Here is a 20,812-nt window from a genome sequence, read left to right on the forward strand (position 1 = left end):
ATACTAGGGGTGATGTCTGAGGCAGAAAGAGCTATCCAAGATGCCAAGCTCAGTCCATACTCACCCCTTGCTATGAGCTGATGTACCAGTTCACCCTGGCATCATAGGCAGTAGGATTTTGAAACCTTGCTGCTAAATCAAGCCTGGGGGACTGCCTGCTGAAGAGCAGCTACCGTGTGCTGGCCTGGTTGGACCCCGAGGCAGGGTCTGTGATGCTGGGACACTGGTTCAATGCTCACCCAGAGCTTGTGTCACCAAAAGCACCTGTGCAGAGCGCAAAGATGGAGGCATCAGGCTGGTTCATACTCACAATGGATAAGGCCATGCTCAGTGGTGGCCTCCTAGGAAGAAAGGGGAGGCGGACCAGGCAGGGAGGGGACACCATGGTTGATGTGTTCAGGTCCTACAACCTGGATGTATTAGTAAAATCTCGTGACAGCAGCATGAGGCACATTCAGGGGATGCAGTGTGTGTCCATCCTTTTACTTCTTATGCTAATGCACTGGTTGGAGCTCCTGGGCTAAGCATAGCTGGCATGCCCAGTCTTGTCCTTTTCCTCCTCTTCTTTTTAATTACAGAGGCCATCTGTAGAGCTGCTCAGAAAGCATGGACCAGATAAAGCCAGTGCTAGGCACCCAGAGAAGGGGACTGAGGGCCAGCTGCTGGAAAGTAACGGTTGCTGCTGCTGTGGTGGGCAGCGTGACAGCCCTCTACCTGGGGATCCTGCTGGGTGAGTGTGCAGCCAGGTACATTCCTTCAGTTTATCTGCTCCAAAAAAGAAATGGTCTGCACAGCTCACAGTCCTCATAGCAAAAATCCTCAATAGCCTTCTGCTGAGGACAAAATGTGGCCAACTCACTCCACATACACACACAAACTGCAAGGGCTGTAGTCGACTCATGTTCTGAATATCTGACATTAAAGCACTTTATCTTCAGTGTTGCATGACACATATGCTAATCTCTCCCTGCAACTCCCAAATCTCCTGTCTCTGTACCTCGCTGCCCAGCCATCTCCTATCACAACTTCTTGCAGCCACTGACCATTACCTGTTTTACTGTCCCACTCCAGAATATGACCACCATCTCCTTGCCTCTCCACCTCCCTCCATCAGAGGGGATGCCCCATGGCCAGATGCTACCTCAGGCCAGCACCCTGGTGTGGACCCCAGCCTGACATGACTGACAGATCCCACCAGCACAGCTCTACTGTACAATACCACTTTCTAAACTGGCTTTGGTACCCAGCACGCCTTTCCCCAGCCTGTTAATGCCAGGATGAGGCCAATCTGGGATTGCACTGCCAGGTTGCACCCATCTGTTCATGAACTTTTGTCTCAGGCTTGACAAAAATCCAACATTTTCAAGTTCAAATTAGTTCAGTGCAAATTTCTCCTATTGCATGTGTGCGGTGTAGCCCAGCATGGCCATGGGACACCCCCAAGGCAGCCTGGGACGGTCAGGGACAGTCAAGCTGCTCAAAACAGAGGGGTCTAAACTACATGATGAGACCCATGTTTGCAAAGCGGACAACAAGGAAAGCAGGGTCCAGCCATGGCCCCAAACCTCCGTGTGTCCTTTGTGCCTCTGACAGCCACCTTCCCTCTCTGGCAGCCTGTCATCCCACGGGAGAGACCAGCTTTGAGCACACAGTGGAACTGCACGGAATCACATTCAACAGCAGCTTACAGATGGAGAACTCGGACTACTACAGGGTGCTGACACCTGCTCTTGAGAAGCTGGTGAGTTGAGCTGGGCTTGCCAGGAAAAGACTTGGGAAAGACTGTGGCAGTTCCCCAGGGCCCAGCTCAGCTGTCCTCATTTAGCAGAATCTGGGTGTCAAGGGCAGGAGGAAAACATGGATTTCTTAAATCAGCAGGGTACACTGCAGGGCTGAGCTGCACTTTTGAGAGGCCCCATCAGGGTCCTAAGAGACATTTACGGAGTGAGAAATGGGTGCTCAGGCCTGTTCCTTGCAAAAGAGAGGTGATAGGAAGGCATAAAGAAGGGATGTGCTGCCTCGTGCCCTCAGCCAGGGTGGGAAAAGGGTTACAAATGACCTGGACCTAGGTGGTCCTGCTGCCTGCAGAGACAAAAGATTCTCCAGCTAGCTCCAGCTCCCTGCAAATTCCCAGGCATCATCTAGTCCCATCTCCCTGGGGTCTTCTGCCTGGTAAGTGTGTGACCACCATTCTTTGCTTTGCAGTTTCTGTCCAGTTTCCAGGACTCCCAGCTGTACTGGAGCTGCACTGGTTGCACCATCCTGGGCTACAGGTGAGTGTAGGCAGCCCTCTCTGCAGACTGTGCAGCTCATGTTTTAGGGCATTCTGACAAGCTCCACCAAGAAGGTGAGCTGACACCTGTATTCTTGTTCAAACATAGTACACAGAAAAACTGCTTTTTGGTCAAGGCTGGATTTTCTTCTGGGATCGCATCAATGTTCTGGATTCTTTCATTTGAAAATGCAGTCAGAAAGGCAGAGGAAAACGGCTTTGTTCAACCAAAGCTGAACTTTGTGCCAAAGAAAAAGAATTTAAATTACCATTTCAACCCACAGCACATCTCCAGAGAAACTTCTGCCTTAAATTATCAGGAATTAGTTTTGTTTCCCTCGAGTTCCCTGTAGGCAGCTAGCAGAAGAGCCTGTCCCTTGTGCTGACTGTGGAGCCAATGTACCCATTAATCCTCTGTCTTCCAGCAGGAGTGGAAACTCAAGTGTGATTGTTCGTTTCCGCCTCCACTTCGCCCCCCAGGATTCCCAGCCCCTGAGCTCTACCATGGAGGAGGAAGCTCTCAGACACGGGCTGGCAGCTGCCCTGCAGGAGCAGGGTCTCTCGCTGGCTGCCTATGGGACTATATCCTCAGCGTCTCTTACAGGTATGCTCCTTCCACAAACTGCTGGGCAGCCAGAGCAAGGTGGCCTGTGCTGGTGCTTCTAGCACCAAAGGTCACACCAGCAAAATCACAAACTGTGTCTCAGCCAAACTGCTGCAGGGCTTTAGCGTTGGATATTGTCAAGGCTTCATGCCCAGCAGCGTTAGAAATGGAGGTTCTGCCAGGCACCCAACAAAAGATGCTTTGCCTGGCTCCCAGGTGCTGCCAGCTTCACAAAACAGCAGCAGTAACACGCTGAGCTCTTGGCGGTTGCTGAACAAACATTCATGAGGAGTCCCCAGGTCTCCCTTCAACGCTAATGCTGTTCTCTGCTCTCTGACCTGCAGGAGCAGCTTTGGGGGCCTGCAGCAACAACAGAGCCTAAAGCATAAATTGCAGCTTCTCTGGCTTTTCTTGCAGCCCTGGAACCAGCCTGAGGGTCAGGAGGTCAAGCCTCAGGAGGTTAATTGCTGTGTTGTCTGCACCTACAAGTGCACAGCAACCCTTAGGCAGTCCTCAGAGTTGTAGCAATAATTCCTGCTTAGGTAGATATTTCTCATATTTGAATTATTCTCTGAAACCACCTGACTAGAAAGTCTCCTTTCCTTCAGTGACTGTGGAGTTGCAGATGACCATAGGACTCCAGGTCCAGCCAATTTAAAAAATCATGTGTCTGGAAAACATGAAGGTGTGGGTTCATCTGCAGCTCCCTCTGCAGTCCCTGCAACGATGGGCAGGATCCCTGGATCTTTGGGAGCCTTTTGCAGCCCAAATGGAGGGTGCACAGACACCCCTTGGCTTTAGGCAACAGCCCTGCATAGCTTCAGCCTTGGAGCCTGCCCCTGGGAGGCAGCTCCCTGCCACAGCGCTTGGGAATTTCTCCCTGCACCTGGGATCACCCCAGCTGCCTGCAGCTGCAGAGCGCTGCTCCGGCCTGCACGCTGTGCCCGCGGGGCAGCAGCTGAGGACGGCCCGGGGAAGGGAACTGCGCCAGGAGCTCGCTGCTGGCCCTGGGGCAGGGAAAGCAAGTGCCAGGCAGGAGGAAAAGATGAAGCCCTGGCCTGGGAGCAGCACAGTCCACAACAGCACGCAGCTCCTGTGCCCCTGACTGGGATGCCCTCACTGATCCCCATTCCTTCCACTTTGTCACAGGTCCCAGTGAGGTTTCTCCCCACAGACCTGGACTGAAATCAGGTAAGAGCCAGGCAGCAGGAACAGACATCTAGCCCAACTTCCTTGGCTGCGCTCTGCAGCCTGACCTGTAGCTTCCTCCTCACTGGTGGCCTGGCTGTAGATATGAGGTGTTAGGGCCCCATCTTGTTCATAACCTGGTGGTCTAGGGCCCTGCACCCCTTTCCCCCTGCAAGCTCAACAAAAGCTGCAGCTCTGCTCACAGCTCCATCCCACAGGGACACTGGCACTGCCAGGGAGCAGAGCAACAAGGACACTGTGGTGGTTGCCCCTGGGGAAGCCGGGGAACAGTTGCTGGGAGGGATGCAGAAGACCCAAGTGACTCAAGCCTTGCTGTCCCCAGGGAGCTGCCCTAGAGGCACGTTCACTTGCCTCAACATCCAGTGTGTGTGGAAAGAAAACCCTGAATGTGATGGCCAAAAAGACTGTGCTGATGCCTCTGATGAAAGGGGCTGTGGTGAGTCTTTCGCAGCAGGTCTCCTGGACAGAGGTGACGGGCCACAACCCACTGCTGCAGATCTTGACAGCTGTAACACCACTGGGCTTCTGGGCACTGAAGAGAGCCAAGGACATGGCACAGCTTGTCAGGACAATAGTAGATGTCTGCATCAGGATGAGGGGAATTGTATCCTAGAAACACCTTGGTCCCACCACCAAGTGTAAAGGGTCATGACAAGGCCCACCTTCCTGGTGGGCTGGCATGCTGGGCAGGCACCACATGCCCATGAGCTACTGGGAGCAGATCACAAGGCAATGTCTGAGCTTGTGAACTAGCTGAGATATTTCTCTCCAGAATTTCTTGCTTTAGAAGAGTTTCAAGGAGGTTGCCATGATGGGCCAGTGCTTTGCTGTGCTCTTTTCCAAGCCTGCAGGTTAAAGTCTGCCCTGTGACATCCCTGGCAATGTCCTGCTGCTTGAGTATGTGCTGGGAGCATGCGCAAAGCTGAAGGAGCTTTTCCCACTTGCCCTCCAGAGCACTTTACTGGGGCACAGCTGGCAGGATCCTGACACCCTGGCTCTCTCCCCACTTTCAGACTGTGGGAGCCGCCCTGCCATGCAGACTGCCACCAGGATAGTCGGAGGCTCAGAGGCATCCAGAGGGGAGTTCCCATGGCAAGTCAGCCTGCGAGAGAACAATGAGCACTTCTGCGGTGCTGCAGTCCTCACAGAGAAGTGGCTGGTGTCTGCCGCTCACTGCTTTACTGAGTAAGCTCCAGCCACGCTACCTGCCCTCCGCCCTCCCAGGTTTCCGAAAGCTGCTGCATCTTCCGGCCCAAGCTCCTGCTGTACCACACTGCCCCATCATGCCTGGTTTCCTTCCTCTACCAGATTAAACCACAGAGACCTCCTGTCCCAGAGCGGCTGGCAGAATGAGCAGGAGGCAGCACCACCTGCACCAAGCGGCTCTGGTTTGCAGGGCGATGCTGTGGCTGCAGGCTCACACGGTCCTGGCTGTCTCTTTTCCAGGTTTCAGGACCCAGCCATGTGGGCAGCTTACACAGGGACCACCTCCCTCAGAGGCTCGGACAGCAGTGCAGTGAAAATGGGCATTGCGCGGATCATCCTGCACCCCTCCTACAACGCTGACACAGCTGACTATGATGTGGCCATGCTGGAGCTGAAGAGACCTGTGGCCTTCACTAAGTACATCCAGCCTGTGTGCCTGCCAGACGCTGGGCATCACTTCCCCACCAGCAAGAAGTGCCTTATCTCTGGCTGGGGCTACCTCAAGGAGGATTTCTGTAAGCAAAGCACAGCAGGTGGCAGATGAGGTGTGAGTGGGGCATGAGTGGTGCAGGAGGCACCATGGAAGGGAACTCAGGCTATGCTCTGGACAGCCAGACTGAGCTGTAACATGGGGAGCTGGTCCCATGCAAGGCTCCCTGCGGTGAGCTGACAGTCACATCTTTCTTGTTTAGTGGTGAAACCTGAGTTCCTGCAGAAAGCAACAGTGGAGCTGCTGGATCAGACACTGTGCTCCAGCCTCTACAGCCATGTCCTCACAGACAGGATGCTGTGTGCTGGCTACCTAGAGGGGAAAATCGACTCCTGCCAGGTAAACTTTGCCCAGGGAAGCTGGCACACCTCCCTGCATGAGTCTTTTCCTCCCTCCCAGTATGCACCAAGCAGCACTTCTAAAAAGCAGGATCAGGATCTGTCTGTAGTCACAGTTTCCTCCCAAGGTTTGAGGCCATGCCTTGGACTGAAGCACGTATCAGGGACTGCAGAAGACAAAAATGAGGATATTTTCTCTAGTGCTTAGAGCAGAGCAGTGCTGTTTAAGGGGCTCTTTTGGCTAGTTAACTATTTTTCTCTACTTCCACAGCTGTCATCAGGGCTGGTGCTACCAATGTAGCTGTCAGGTCCTCAGATCAAAACCCAAGTGGCAAAGGGCAGCAGTAGAAACTAAAACATACACAACAGTTTTTGGTGAACAACTTGGTGTTTTCCCTAGTTAGCCTTTATCCAGTCTGGATTTGCAAGTGGTCAGCTGGAGAAAATCCTGCCTTTCACAATCTGTGGGGAGATAAGGACTGTGTTGATCTGTGTTGTGTTGGTGGACTGTGATTTCCATGGCTGTCCCTGTGGTTTCGCACAGCCCTTCACACCCACAGCCACCAGCTGAGCAAAACTGCACTTCTCTGGTAGAAGCACTTCACTTCAATTTTCTGCACCAAATATAGCACAAACACCAGCGAAGCAGCCCAAGAATAAAAGATTCAAGGTTGGATGATAAACATGACTCATCCAATTACTCATTATTCACCTAGAGCAATCCAACCCCCAGAAGGTGCTGCCAGCTTCACAGACACCACATGTCCTACATCAGTGACACTCGTATGGCTCCACAGTACCAAAGAATTCAGCAGGGAACCATAGGCCAAACCAAGAAAACATAATGCAAAGGTTAGCATGGTCTCCCTGGGTTGCATATCGTGCAACGAACACCCATCATCTGGCTGTTTAGGGGCTGCTGGGCTTAACCTTTAAGAACAGCAACAGATGATTAAACCAGTAGAAATGCTTACCCTAGATTTTATGGTGGATGTCCTTGTGCTCTTGGCATATCAAGGGCACAAGGCTACTGCTTAATAGCAGGACAGTGTGTTCACACAGAGGAGCACACAAAGGCCAGCACAGGAGATGATTCACTCATCACTAGGCTGGTGCAAATAAGCAGAGGTGAGCTGGGACACACAGGGACAGAGAGACAGTCTAGCAGAGGTATGCTGAGGGTGGCCATGGAGAGCTCACTGTCTGGCTTCTCTTGCAGGGTGACTCTGGTGGGCCTCTGGTTTGCGAAGAACCATCTGGCAAGTTTTTCCTGGCAGGAATTGTGAGTTGGGGAATTGGATGTGCTGAAGCCAGGCGTCCTGGGGTTTACACACGTGTTACCAAGCTCAGAGACTGGATCTTGGATGCTATTTCTGCCTTCCCCACCTCCATAGCCCATACTGTCCCTCCAGTACACTCCAGTACTAATAGTAACGTGGTCAGCTCTGATGAGCTCAACACCACCACCACCAGAGCAATCCCCACCATTTCACCAGCCCCAGCTGCCAGCAAGCCAGTGACTGCATCGAGACCACAAGGTATGAGCACACACAGGGTGGGTGCACCTCGTCAGGTCCAAATGTCAGGTTTGTTCTTCCGCTGAGGTGAAATGACCTTCAGTAGGGTGACCCATACAATTCTTGCCTAAGTGCTAAGGGCCAAGGCACAAGTGACACTATCTGCTGCCCCAGCTCAGCCCAGAGCAGCCTGGCAAAATCACTCAGTACCTGTGCAGATGAGTTTCATGGGTTCTTTTGCTTATGCAACTGAATATGTATTTTTGTCCTTTGTCTAACTGGTTTGCTCCAGCAGGGCCAGGACAAGGTACTAAGGCACAGCAGCATCTGACACTGTTTTACCTGTCAACCACTCATTTTTGTTTGCTACCTAAGGATCTCCCAGCAGTTCAAAGTTGATGGCTGCAATTTCACAGCAGCCATGCATCTTGTCCCTGAAGGGGAGGTGTCTATGGGGTGACCTGTCAGCTCCAAGGAGCCTTCCCAGCACCTCTGCAGGGAGATACAGGTGTAGGGTATTTTTCTAAATTTAGGATTAACTTTTTGTCTGGAATGGCAAGGCAAAGAGGCACAGAGCTGCTGGTTATTCTGCCTTTGAGAAAGGCACAGGATTAAAGACTTGCTGAGAGCAAGATGCAGAACAGCAGTTAGGGTGAAAGCCTGTGTATGGCTGTGCACAGCCACCATCAGGGACTGCCATGATCAGCAGGCAGAGCTTGGGCAGATGCCTCACACTTCAGCCCTGACCTGACCCTGCTCAGACTTACTGGTCAGGAAGAACAAAAGTCTCTCCTTGCTGGTCTTCTGCTAGGAGTACTCACAAGTCATGCTTTGGCTTTTGTTCAGAGTGTGGAGGACGACCCGGGTTCTCTAAATCCAGCAAGATTGTGGGAGGAACAGATGCTTCCAGAGGAGAGATCCCATGGCAAGTCAGCCTGAAAGAAGACTCAAGGCATTTCTGTGGAGCCACCATAATTGGGGACCGCTGGCTGCTGTCGGCAGCTCACTGCTTCAATGAGTAAGAGAGCATCCCTGCTAGCACTGCTGTTCCAGCATGCCTACCCAGCGGCACAGAGCTGTGCAGCTCTATGCAGCTGTGTAGCCAAACCCATAGCTGTGGCACTGGAGTCACTGCAGAAAAACAAGAACACACATTGGACATTAATTTTTGTTATAGCTAGAGATTCATAGTAAAAGGAGTTTTGTGGAGAGGCTGGGATGAGGCAGGGAAAGGTTAAAGTAGCCTGGGCAGGGAGCAAGGACAACACATTTAACAGGCATGGGAAAGGACAGGTGCCACAAGAGAGTTTCTTCAAGAAATTTAACTTTAAAAATTGGCTGTAATATAGGAAATAAATAGAAACATGTGGTCAGTTCAATCCTGCATAGTTCTGTAAAACAGCAAGAGCCCAAGCCCAGATTTATAAATAAACTAAAGAAATGAGTAGCAAGAGAATAATGTTTGTCAAGAATAAAAATTCTGAAGGCAGAAAAGGTGAGGGACTAACTATGAAAAGTTTCAAGAAAACCTTACGCTGGTCAATAAAGCAGCAAGTGAAAAGCAAGGTAGGCAAGTGTGAACTGAGGCACATAGCAAAAAGGCAGTGCTATCTCTCTGCAGATGATGATGGGTCTCCATCAGCTTTACCATTCAGAAAAAAAGAGGTCAAAAATACTGTGGATATTGCCATGAGAACAGCAGTTCTGTGGGCAGTGGCAATTAAAGAGCAAGTGAATGCTAGTAATTGTTAGAAAAACAACTGAGATGAGATTACCAGTATGTTGCTGGTAATCCACAGCATACCGAATACTCAAATATTGCATTCAGTGCTAGAATAACATATTGTAAAAAGGCTAACACAAGACACAAGGATGAGCTGGGTGCGGAACAGCATCCATAACAAGCATGACAAAATAGATCAGGCTAGACTTGGGAAAAGAGACAACTAGGTGGGAAGGGAGTGTGTGAAAGGGACTATACAATTGCGAAGCATAGAGACAAAGTGTTTGGGGAATACCTTCTTACTGTTTTTCTAGGATATCAAACAACCACCAAGAGCAGGTGGAAAACAAGCAAAAGGAAGCAGTTCTTCATAAATGTCATTAAACTGAATGTTTAAAATCCACATGGGTTTAAAAAAAAGAGGAATAAAACACAACTCTAGAAAAATTAAAATAAAACCCAAAAATCCATCAAGACCTACTGAATACAGAGACACCATCTGTGTGCCAGAACACTCCTGAAATCACAAATTTCTGGAGGTAAGGAGAGGATTACTACATGCTTAACTGCTCTTCAGGAGACATCCAACATGTGCCACTGCTGGAAACAGTTCTTTGGGCCTGATTTAGCAGAGCTGCTCTTCTGTGTGCTGGGCTCTGCTTTGGTAAAGTAAGGTTTCAAACCCTGATCATTTAAAGTTGTCTGCAGTTTAAATGTCAGAATTCACGCTAGGCGTATGTGTGTGAGCATGCATGTTTAGGATTATGTATTTGCAGGACAAATCCAGAAGAGATCAAAGCCTACGTGGGCACAACATCACTAAATGGAACAGATGGGAATGCAGTGAAAGTCAATGTAACAAGAGTGATCCAGCATCCCCTGTTCAACCCTATTATCCTGGACTTTGATGTGGCTTTACTTGAGCTGGCAAGACCTCTTCTCTTCAACAAATACATCCAGCCCATCTGTCTCCCACTTGCTGTGCAGAAGTTTCCTGTTGGCAAGAAATGCATAATTTCTGGGTGGGGTAACCTCCAAGAAGGGAACGGTAAGCAATGATGCATTACCAGTTGATTTGCTCCGTAGCAGTGGCAGGCTCAGCAGCAAAGCCTATGCCACTGTGACCCAGACAGTCCTGGGAGCATACAGGACAGGGGACAGTAACAGGGACAGTCAGGAACTGAGAAACAAAAGAATAAGTGAGAATAGGGGCACACAGAGCACTACCTTAAACCACAGTTATTTAAGAGCCACCAGCAAACAAATGGAGAAAGCAGCTTGGCAGGAACCAGGAGAAACCTGCTGGGCTCACCTCAGCAGTTCTCCCATGTTAAGCAAGAGTGGGGCACTGCCTCAGTGGCCTCCTGTAGCTCTGGCAGGACAGTATGCCAACCTCAGCAACCAAAGATGTTTCAAGCAATTAGAAAAGGCAAAGATCCCATTGCAGATAGAAGGTCTGAGGGTGGCATGTGTGCTACCAAAGAAGCCCTACTGTCCCTCTAACAGTTGACCAGGGGCCCACAAGCTGTCAAAACAACAGAAACTTGCTGCCTGTATGCAATATCCTTTGCACAGGTATGAAACTGCACCCTGGGGTGAGCCAGAAGCTGCAGGGCTGCTGAGAGAGTAGCTCATATAGGACTGTGTGGGATTAGAGCCTGTTTTCCTGAAATATGTGTTGGGTCAGTCTAAAAGCCATTAGCTCCCACTTCCCTCTGCTGCAGTCACTAATCCCATGGTTCTCGTGCAGTCACCAAGCCTGAGATCCTGCAGAAAGCCTCTGTGGGCATCATAGACCAGAAGACCTGCAACTTCCTCTACAACTTCTCCCTCACTGACAGCATGATCTGTGCTGGCTTCCTGGAGGGGAAGATAGACTCATGCCAGGTAAGAGTCTGGGATTTCTCTACTCCAGAAAGCTGGGATAACTCACAGCCTCAGCACATCCTTGGGAAATATTTACTGAGCTGCTGTGGCCAGGCTGTAATCCATATGTACCTTAGCTCAAAAAAGTTTCAGTCTCTGCACATTCGTGTCTTGCACACACACCACATGGCAGCAGACAGCCCTGTGGGGCTGGAGAAAGAAGAGTTTGGGGCTAGCTAGGTCCTCCCAGTGTGGCTGAGGGGCAGCACCATGTAGACCTCTCTTAGGGAGACTGGGCTGACCAGCCATTGCCTTGCTTCTTCCTCAGGGAGATTCAGGTGGACCCTTGGCCTGTGAGGTGACCCCGGGAGTGTTTTATCTGGCTGGCATCGTGAGTTGGGGAATTGGTTGTGCGCAGGCTACAAAACCTGGTGTGTACTCCAGAATTACCAAACTCAAAGACTGGATCCTGGATACCATCTCACAGTTGCCCAGCCCTGGCACAGGCAGCCCTTCCAGTTCAGCCATCACTAGAACTTCTACTAGCGCCATCTTCACCCACCAGCCCCGCACAACAGCTGCAAGTCCAATCAACAGAACCACCATGGGGATGAAGATGACCACAACCATGAAAGAAACCTCCACAGCCCTGAAAACCACTGAACCTTCCAAGCCCACCCAAACCCCAGGTAAAATTGATGACAGGTTTATTGACATGTTGGTAGGAACCTCCAACCCCAGCACAGAGGGTACTGACAGGCCATGGGTTACTGCCTTCCAGTGGTGCCTTGTACCAGCCTCACCTTTAAGTGTTCCAGCAAGGTCTGCATTGGAAAAGAAAATCCCAAATGTGATGGCATTGTTGACTGCAGCAACGGCTTTGACGAGCGCAACTGCGGTGAGTACTGCTTTGCAGCCTGCAACTGCTGCCCAGCCTTATTCTACATTACCCAAACTCCCCAGTGTAACCCACCAACTTCACATGGGCTGTCTTGGGCCCCACATTGTACACTAGGGGCCTGGGCCAGCCCCTTGTGGTCCAGATCCTACTTGGTCTGCCAGAGCCTGTAACAAGATAAAGCTGGATGAACAGGGTCCAAACTTTCTGCCAGGCAATGTGGCCTCTCCTCCTATACTATAAACATTAGTACCCATTTCCCAGGACACACTGGCCAGTCAGTCTGCTAGTACAAGCTGGCAAGACATCTCTGCACAATGTGGCAGCACAGAAGATGTCTTGTCATCCCTGGGACTTCTCCTTGAACTGCACATTCCTTGATGTGTGACAGCTCAGCCAGTCCATCCAAATGGCCCCTCCTCACGTCCACATCCCTGGAAGGTGGGATCTGTGATAACAAGTAAAAGCTCCCAAACCGTACCATGTCTGCCAAGTCTTGCCTCAGATGAGTGAATGAAATTCATCACTACCACCCTGCGTATGTATCCCCAGAAGGCTGCCCCACGACACGGGCTATGGAAGGAGGGCAAATATCCCTTTCACTGATAGTTACTTAAAACCACGGTGCCTCTTCTTCTGTCCCAGACTGTGGCTTAACAACTGCTCTGGCCTTCAGCAAGATCGTGGGTGGCAGCACTGCGGCTCAGGGGGAATGGCCTTGGCAAGTCAGTCTCTGGCTTCGGCGGAAGGAGCACAAGTGTGGGGCTGTCCTCATTGCTGACCGGTGGCTGCTCTCTGCAGCTCACTGCTTTGATATGTAAGTCTGAGATGGGCTAGTGAAGCCAGCTGGCTCTTGGCCTCATTCCCATCAGCCCACCTGCCCTTCCCCTTCCTCGCAGTCCAGTACCATGGCTGGGATGCTGTGCCCCACTGGAAGCACACTCTCCCTATTACAGATGCGCCCCTGCAGGTAAGTGTGAAGAGGAATGAGTGGAACAAAGCCCGGGTATGTCCACAGTGTGATGGAGACAAGGGTCCTGGCCTCACAAGGTGTGGCCATAGCACATCCCAGCCCCACAAGTGGAGGAACGGTCCTTGTTGCGTCACCATGCTCCTAACAGCCAGGTTTGCTGTCTTTCTGCAGTTACAGTGACCCTGAAATGTGGGTGGCCTTTCTAGGAACACCCTTCCTGAGTGGCATCGATGGCAAAATGGAGAAAATATTCCGTATCTACAAGCACCCTTTTTACAACATCTACAGCCTGGACTATGATGTGGCACTGCTAGAGCTGAACATGCCTGTCAGGTTCAGCAACACCATCAAACCTATATGTCTCCCAGACAATTCACACATCTTCCATGAAGGAGACAGATGCTTCATCACAGGCTGGGGCTCCACAAAGGAAGGAGGTACTGGCTAAGAGGGCTCACTCACATCTATGATAGCCAAGCTAATGCCGCCTACCCTATGAGCCCGAACATCTATGATTCCTACTCCACTGCCCCAAGCACTCCCTACGCCAGGCCAGACCCTGCAGGGGATACCAACCTGGGCAAGGCCTGGTGTCAATTGCCACTACAATCTCCTCTCCAGCCGCCATGCAATGCACTCTTCCATTTTGTACACCTCTGCCCTCTTGCAGCCTTCCCAAGCTTTCTACATGCCAGCCACTGCGCTCCCCATCCCTGTAGCAGCTGTTCCAGCTGTGCTCCTGCAGTATAAGGACCACCTTGATACCATTTCTATCTGGTCATCTGAGCTGCCTGACAAGCTACACACCAAAGGGACCTTCCTGTGCTTGCTCTGCTGGGAAGGAGCCAGGCCTGATTCACTTTCCCAGTGCAGGTGTCTCCCTTTGGCGAGCAAGCATAGTCACATAGACCCCACTCCTACACATGCTTGCTGCTTCTCACGTGCTCTGCACTAAGCTAACAGTGATACTTGTCTCCTCAGGTGTCATGTCAAAGCATCTGCAAAAAGCAGCAGTGCACATGATTGGAGACCAGGCCTGCAAAAAGTTCTACCCTGTCCAGATCAGCAGCAGGATGGTGTGTGCTGGTTTCCCACAGGGCACCGTCGACAGTTGTTCAGTGAGTGTGAGAGCAGCAAATGCTGCAGCTGGGACAGAGCAAACTTGTCCAAAGTCCCCGGGCTATCTCAGGAGGGCCTTGCCCTGCCTCCCCTAGCTCAGCCCTCTGTCTGTCCATCCATCTCGACTGGCTGTTTCCATTATCCAAGTCCATCCTGCATACACCTCGTTGTGCTTGCGCCACCAACCTGTGACAGGTCAGGGAAACATGCAGAGATGTAATGCCAAGCAAGAGAACACAGGAATACCATGGAGCCGTGTTCCAGAACGCCAACCTTAGATTGTCCATACATCACTGAGCAATCCTCCAGCTTGGAATCAGGCTCCTGGGGAGGTGGGGAACAGGACGGCAAATGCTCCTATGTCCCAGAGAGAAAGAATATCTCACAGCTGGGGGGCTGGGCTGCCTTTTTGACTTGATACAAGACCCTTTTCCTCTCTCTGCAGGGTGATGCAGGTGGGCCACTGGCATGTAAAGAACCCTCAGGGAAGTGGTTTCTAGCAGGAATCACAAGCTGGGGCTATGGCTGTGCCAGGCCTTATTTCCCTGGTGTCTACACCAAAGTCACAGCTGTCCAGGGCTGGATTGCGCAGAACCTCAAGCTCTGAAGCTGCATTTCACCCCTCAGGGAAGGCGACAAATGAGAGGAGTAATTGCCAGAGGATGCACTAACCACACCCTCAGCTATTGTACATTTTTTTTGATGCTGCAAAGTGGTGAAGATGGTGTGCAGGTATTAAGCAAATGCCAGTGTTGTGTGATCCACTGCAGTTGTGACACCAGGGCATTTGACAACTGCTTTGCATACAAGACTAGATATTTTCTATAAATAAATGAGGACTGTCCCATCTTAAGACCTGGCCAAACATCCTATGCATTAAAACGTGGCCTTTCTAGTTGGAGAGGTGCCCAAAGCATCTGCCAGAGATTCGTGTAGTTTGGTTGACTTCTCTCTATGAGCCGTCATCCCAAAGCCAAGCCAAGAGAAAGTGAACTTCATCCCAGCCCAGAGTTAGGCCCTTGCAGAAACCTCAGGCTTCACTGCCTTCATGGAGCTTTTATGTTGTGCAATGGCTTTTGGAAAGAGTATGCTACTGTTTCCACTCAATGCTAATAAGCAATTTGATCACAAGAGAAGGTACGTCTAAAACACTTAAGACTCAAGACTGCACAGGCTCTCATCTGTATTAGAGAATCAGGACAGGCTTCTCACATCCCTCAGGCCCCCAGCTCCCTTTGCATAAGGGAAAAGGTGATTAAATTGACAAAGATTAAGGCATAGCCACACAGACCACCATTCTGGTTAAGCTAGGTGCAAAAAACTCAAAGTGCTTAGCTAGTGGCCCAAGTATACAACTCCTTCAGTGGGAAGTCAGGTCCCACTAGGCAGCATAAGGCACACAAGACACCTTTGTTCACAAGAAAAAAACTGTTGCAGAGCTCATGTGTCAAGTCTTGGGCAGACTTAGACATCTCTTCATAGATTCAACCACCAAAACTGAACAGCAGCTAGTACTCCACATCCCTTCCTAGCCTTTGGCTCTTAAGCTCTGCATTTGGATATAGCAACAGGTTTCTTCTTTCCCAACCCAGCTGGCAGTGAGATCCACCACTTTCCCAGCTAAAGCACTAGCAAGATGGGAGTCCTGGCTTCCAGGCACGGCCCAGCTCAAGGTGGGTTCAGATCCGTGCCTGGAACATTTGTGGGATGCTCCCATCAATGAAACAGGACTGCTGACAGCCAGTACCACAAAAGTCATACAGCCATCAAGAAAAGTCAAAAGGCCCCTAAGCAAACATGGCTGGAAAGCACTTTATTTTCAAGTAGTCATTCTGCCCAATCTGGATGGGACGCTCCAGTTCAGTTTCAATAGTCCAAATATCCGGTTATCTCCTAATAGTTTACCTTGTGTGAGAACACTTCAGTCCTTCATAGAAGCCACCACATCACTGGGAGGTTAAATGAAATCAGGTTCTCCCACATCCCTTTGAATGTCCTAGCAGCTAAGAGACATCATCCTTCCAGTCTGTCTCCCTGCCCCAGCAAACAGTGAAATATTTTATAAATACAGAAGAGCTTCAAAAGAAGGGATTTCAAAAATCTCACTACAGGGGCACAGGCATTTTTAACATCCAACACTCTCCTCTTCCAGCTGCTGTGCACACTGCTGACTACACAGTGTAGGCCGACATTTCCAGGAGAGGTGTATAAGCCAAGAACAATACAGAGCTCAGCCCCAAGTGCTCCTCCCTCAAAAAAATGCTGCCTAGAAGGCAGGCTCCAAGATGGAACGCCTGTACCAGAGCCAAACCAGAAGTTTCAGAATATCATCACAGCCACACAACACATTTTATTCTACAAAGAAATCAACCTAAGTACTTCCCAGCCCTTTTCATCCCCAGCTGTGCTTGTACAACTACTTGCAAGGCCGTGCTGCAAACCTAATAAGAGCACCCCTGCTCTCCAACACACTGCTTGAGCTCAGTCAAAGCCTACAAGCCCAAAAGTGAACCCACATACAACTGTAGGAATACAAGGGAAGAAAGAGCCAAGTGTAGCATGTGGAGCATCTTATGGCAGCTTTTCCACTGACAAAAAGGGAGCAGGTAACTCCTGATGAGCCATCAGGGTCCATGCTTGCTTCCTGGGCAATGTAACTGTGTTGCTTGCTTGGCCCCCCTTTTCCACAGAAGGCTCCTTGCCTCTCGCAGCCTTTTCAGCAGGGATTTATCAGCTGCTATATGCCTTGGCCAGTCTGGACAGCTGGGAAGGGCGTGAGGCAAACCAAGCAGCTCACGGTGGCTCTCAAGGCTGGAAAATTCACTCACTCCTGGGGCTGGTGCTAATAAAAGCCAACGGATGCAAAAGGTTCAGCTAGGGTTTATTACTCTGCCATGGCAGGGGCTGGAAAGGCAGCAGGATCTTGCCCCCAACCACCTGGACTGTCCGCTTGTCCCTTCCCCACATGGTCCCTCCCAGGTCCAGGAGCCAGGGCGCTTCACATGTTGGCTCTCTCCCGCTGCAGCCGAGAGTTGTAGGCTCGGGAAACCGTGTTCCAGGCGTCCATGTACCGGTCCATGCACATGGCGATGCACTTCTGCGGGACAGACTCCTCAGCGGTCGCCCCGGGGGGTAGCCCGCGTGTCCCCGCTTCTCCCCGACAGCGCTCACCTGCTCCGAGTTGTCCAGCGCGCCGCCGGGCTTCCCTATGCACTTCCGAAAACACTTGTCCGTCATGCGCTGCGGAGAGAGGCCGTGAGAGGGGCCACGGGTCCCGGCCGAGGCCAGCTGCCGAGCCGGGAGTACCGGCCGCTGTCGCGTCCCTCTCCCCGCACTGCTGAGGGGCAGCGGCACGGCCGGGCTCCCCCGGGCAGCAGGCCGCTACCCAGCACAGAGCGGGGACCGGGACAGAGCGGGACCCAGACAAGCCCCCGTCCGCCCCCCGCGGCCTCTCCTTACCTGCAGGAGCTCCTGCGCGTTGGCCACAGCGATTTGCACCTTCACCTGCTCCATAATGAGCCCCGGGTCCAGCTTCCCCCCACTGCCACCCCCAGAGCCGAAGTCGGAGCCGAAGTCGGAGCCGAAGCCGCTCTCCATGCCGCAAAGTCACGGCGAGCGCCTGCCGCCACGCTGCCGGCAAAATGGCGGCTCACCGGGACTACAGCTCCCTGCATGCACCGCACCGGATGGCACCGGCGGTCCCAGAGAGCACCGCGCTGCGCTCCCCTCAGCGGCTGCGGGCGGTGGCTGGGCTCGAGACGCAGATGCCGCCGCCGCGGAGCCGGGGCGGTGAGGGCGCGCTGGGGCCCGCGAAGCCCCCGGGAGCAGGCCTGTGCCCCGCCATGCTCGGCGCAGGGCGGGAAGGGGATGATGGCCCAGCCTGAGGCGCCCGGGGACGCCTGTCCCACCGCACCTTGTGGTCCTGCCAGGCAGCAGGGTCAGGGCAGAGGCCCAGGACCCATGTCGGGATAAGCTTTAGTGTCACCACCAAAGTGGTGTTGGAGTTGACCCCTGAGAAAGCTTTTAAGTCCTGGGGCTGGAAACACACCTGCATCGCTTGCAGTGGTGGGGCTAGGGACAGCTTGTGGGGGCACTGGTTTCCCAGACTAATGGGTAGCTCCCCAGCTTTGTGTTCCCCAGCAGTGTGAATGGGGGCAGTTGAGCATTGGGCCAGCCAGTCCAGCAGACGGGTGGCACATTGCAGGTTGAGTACAGCACAGCATTCGAGTGTTGGGTTTTAAGCACATCCCCAGACAGCAAGGGAATGGGAAAAGACCTAAACTGTCTTTACCGCAGAGAAGAATGCTGTCCAACTACATCCTGACATGAAATACAGGCATCTCTCCAAAGAGCAGCTGCCTGGTGAATTTTCTCTAGAATTAATTCTTATTGTAAGAATGCTGTGGGAGTTGGTAGAAGCAAAAGGAAGACAATGCTATGGAGCTTTTTTCAGGAGTAGATGTCATGTGCAGAAAGGAGATGGCCATTTACTTCTCTGTGAGATGAGGAACTTAACATTACAGCAGAGCTAAAGCCAAAACTACTTTCATCTTCATTAGCTAGGGTGCACACTCAGAAATTGTAAACTATACCATCCTGTCTGTGGGTCTGTCCACTTGAAAAAGATGACATTCCTACACCTCACAGGATTATCATCAGCTAGCGCTAAAGATGTGGTAGTTGTCCATGGTACAATTTTATGAGTACAGGCTAGTGAAAAGAAACAGAAATTGAGTTAGGCTAACAATGAACACAGCAGCTCACAGCAATACTTCAGCCCATTTCCTAGTTCCTAAGAAGCAATCACTGCCAGGGCTCTATATCTGCTCTTGTTCTCTCAAGACAGGATCAAGTGGGCTAAATAGAAACAAGCCCTTTAGTGCAGGGGCTGTAGAGGTTAGTGAGGTGACAAGAAAGGAAGGGGAAGTTTATCTGCTCTAGCTACTGAGGTTCTTCCCTATGCTTTTGTTGGGAGTGGTGGGACACCACTTTCCACAAGCGCTGTGTCTGTGTACAGGGTAAAAGAAAGCATTCATTAGCTCTGGAGCACACCACACAATTCAGCTGATCTCTTTTCAGAGTGCAGATGAGCTCATTGCCTTCTCTCTCTCTCTACACACAGGAAGGTCCCCTGGGATGAATCATCTCAGACAGCCCATGTGGTCTGTGTTGGTTACATGAAAGAAGGAAACAAATAAAATGCAAAACATTTATTTGAGTGTGTTGTACAAAAAGTTTCCAGTCATAAAATGTATATTACAAATCATTGAAAAAGACAAGACATTTGGCATGCATATTCTAAAAAGAAAAAAAAACCACTTTGAAATGATAAAGTCTAGATCATTATGTAATTTTCGTAAGTTCCATGTGAACATTTTCATAATTTTGTCTTTGTATTCCAGTTTTCAACCTTCTTCACAACTCCTTATTTTAGAAACTTGAACCTTCCATAAACTCATCTTCAGCAGCTGACTGGAGGTGGTCAGTTAAACTGAACAGTGACCTAGAACCAGAGCTATCTAAATAAAGATTGTGTTAAAAAAAAAATTCAATCACAATTCAAGTCACAAGGCATCACTGTTACAAAAATAGAGTTCAACTGAGAAGGTACTATTGTGTCCAAATGGAAAGCATTTTGGCTTCAACTTGTTTAAAATAGCTTATTGCTTGTAAGTTTAGTGTAATGATGATCTGCGTAGCTGGAATACACGATAACATCTACCTTATCAACACAGAATCATCACTTCATTAAAAGCTAACTAGAAAATTTAGAAGTTCAGTAAAACACATTTTGTTTTCCTGAATTCCAAGTCAATTCACTGCTTGTGCTATTCTGAATGGAGTCTTTCAATATTAAACATCCTGTTCACTCTCTAGACCTTAGCATTTCAAGAAAGGCATTATATGTTTACAAATAATAATTGCATGTAAATATGGTCTTGTATAAAAAACCCAACTTTTAAATTATTTTAAACTGGTTTAAAGCTAAGCATATTAAAGGGCAAACAAAAATTCTGTTTCCCAGGCCATTTTAAGTGAGAAAAGAAACTCCAATATTATTTTGACATTCAGCTAAAACAATGCTTTGAAAAATGCAATCACTATCTCACCTTCCACTCACTGGTTTACAAGGCTTTGTTTCCTGCTCACACAGGGTTTGGACCCAACAGTGGCAATAAAATCCAGTATCAAATACAGATATGCCTTTGTTTAGAGGTAAGACTTTCAAAAGATACAGAAAGAACAGACAGAATGGCTTAACAGTGAGGAAGTGAGAGAAGTGGCTACAAGAGGTATAAAACATACAGCATGCATGTTTTCATACAGCATCAAAATCTTCCTGATGTACACAAAAGAAACAGATTCTCAAATGTTCTGGGGTGTAGAGAGGATTTCTACAAGCCTCTTCTAACTAACCCCTGTTCAGGTTGAAGTTAAAGGGCCTTTATACAGGATGAGCATTAAAAAGAAGAAAAAAAGAGTGTATAAAAAACAGTAAGATCCCTGAACTGAACATGAGGTGTCCCGTTGCTCAAGGGGGTTGCATGTTTAAACATGCACATTAACTGATCTCCTTTCACAGTATGGTCTGCTTCA

The 20,812-nt window shown here is 50.3% G+C and overlaps 2 protein-coding genes across 2 annotated transcripts; one reads left to right on the forward strand and one right to left on the reverse strand.

The window, feature by feature from the left end:
• Nucleotides 1-606: 606 nt before the first annotated feature.
• TMPRSS9 (transmembrane serine protease 9) lies at nucleotides 607-14,822 on the forward strand (the record flags this gene model as incomplete). Its single annotated transcript, XM_082011051.1, has 19 exons — nucleotides 607-730; nucleotides 1,614-1,741; nucleotides 2,206-2,273; nucleotides 2,698-2,876; nucleotides 4,026-4,067; nucleotides 4,408-4,521; nucleotides 5,099-5,270; nucleotides 5,532-5,806; nucleotides 5,984-6,120; nucleotides 7,339-7,657; nucleotides 8,483-8,654; nucleotides 10,136-10,407; nucleotides 11,110-11,246; nucleotides 11,554-11,914; nucleotides 12,007-12,123; nucleotides 12,769-12,940; nucleotides 13,268-13,533; nucleotides 14,078-14,214; nucleotides 14,661-14,822. The coding sequence occupies 19 exons, from the start codon at nucleotides 607-609 to the stop codon at nucleotides 14,820-14,822; spliced, it is 3,354 nt and encodes a 1,117-aa protein (XP_081867177.1).
• A 2,391-nt stretch (nucleotides 14,823-17,213) lies between these two features.
• TIMM13 (translocase of inner mitochondrial membrane 13) lies at nucleotides 17,214-17,812 on the reverse strand (the record flags this gene model as incomplete). The annotated part of the gene is made up of 3 exons (XM_082011106.1): nucleotides 17,214-17,312; nucleotides 17,387-17,455; nucleotides 17,675-17,812. 3 exons carry the CDS (start codon nucleotides 17,810-17,812, stop codon nucleotides 17,214-17,216), a joined length of 306 nt encoding a protein of 101 aa, XP_081867232.1.
• Nucleotides 17,813-20,812: the final 3,000 nt, after the last annotated feature.

This window comes from Phaethon aethereus (genome assembly GCF_964289735.1).
Source record: "Phaethon aethereus genome assembly, chromosome: 26".
NCBI lineage: Eukaryota > Metazoa > Chordata > Aves > Phaethontiformes > Phaethontidae > Phaethon > Phaethon aethereus.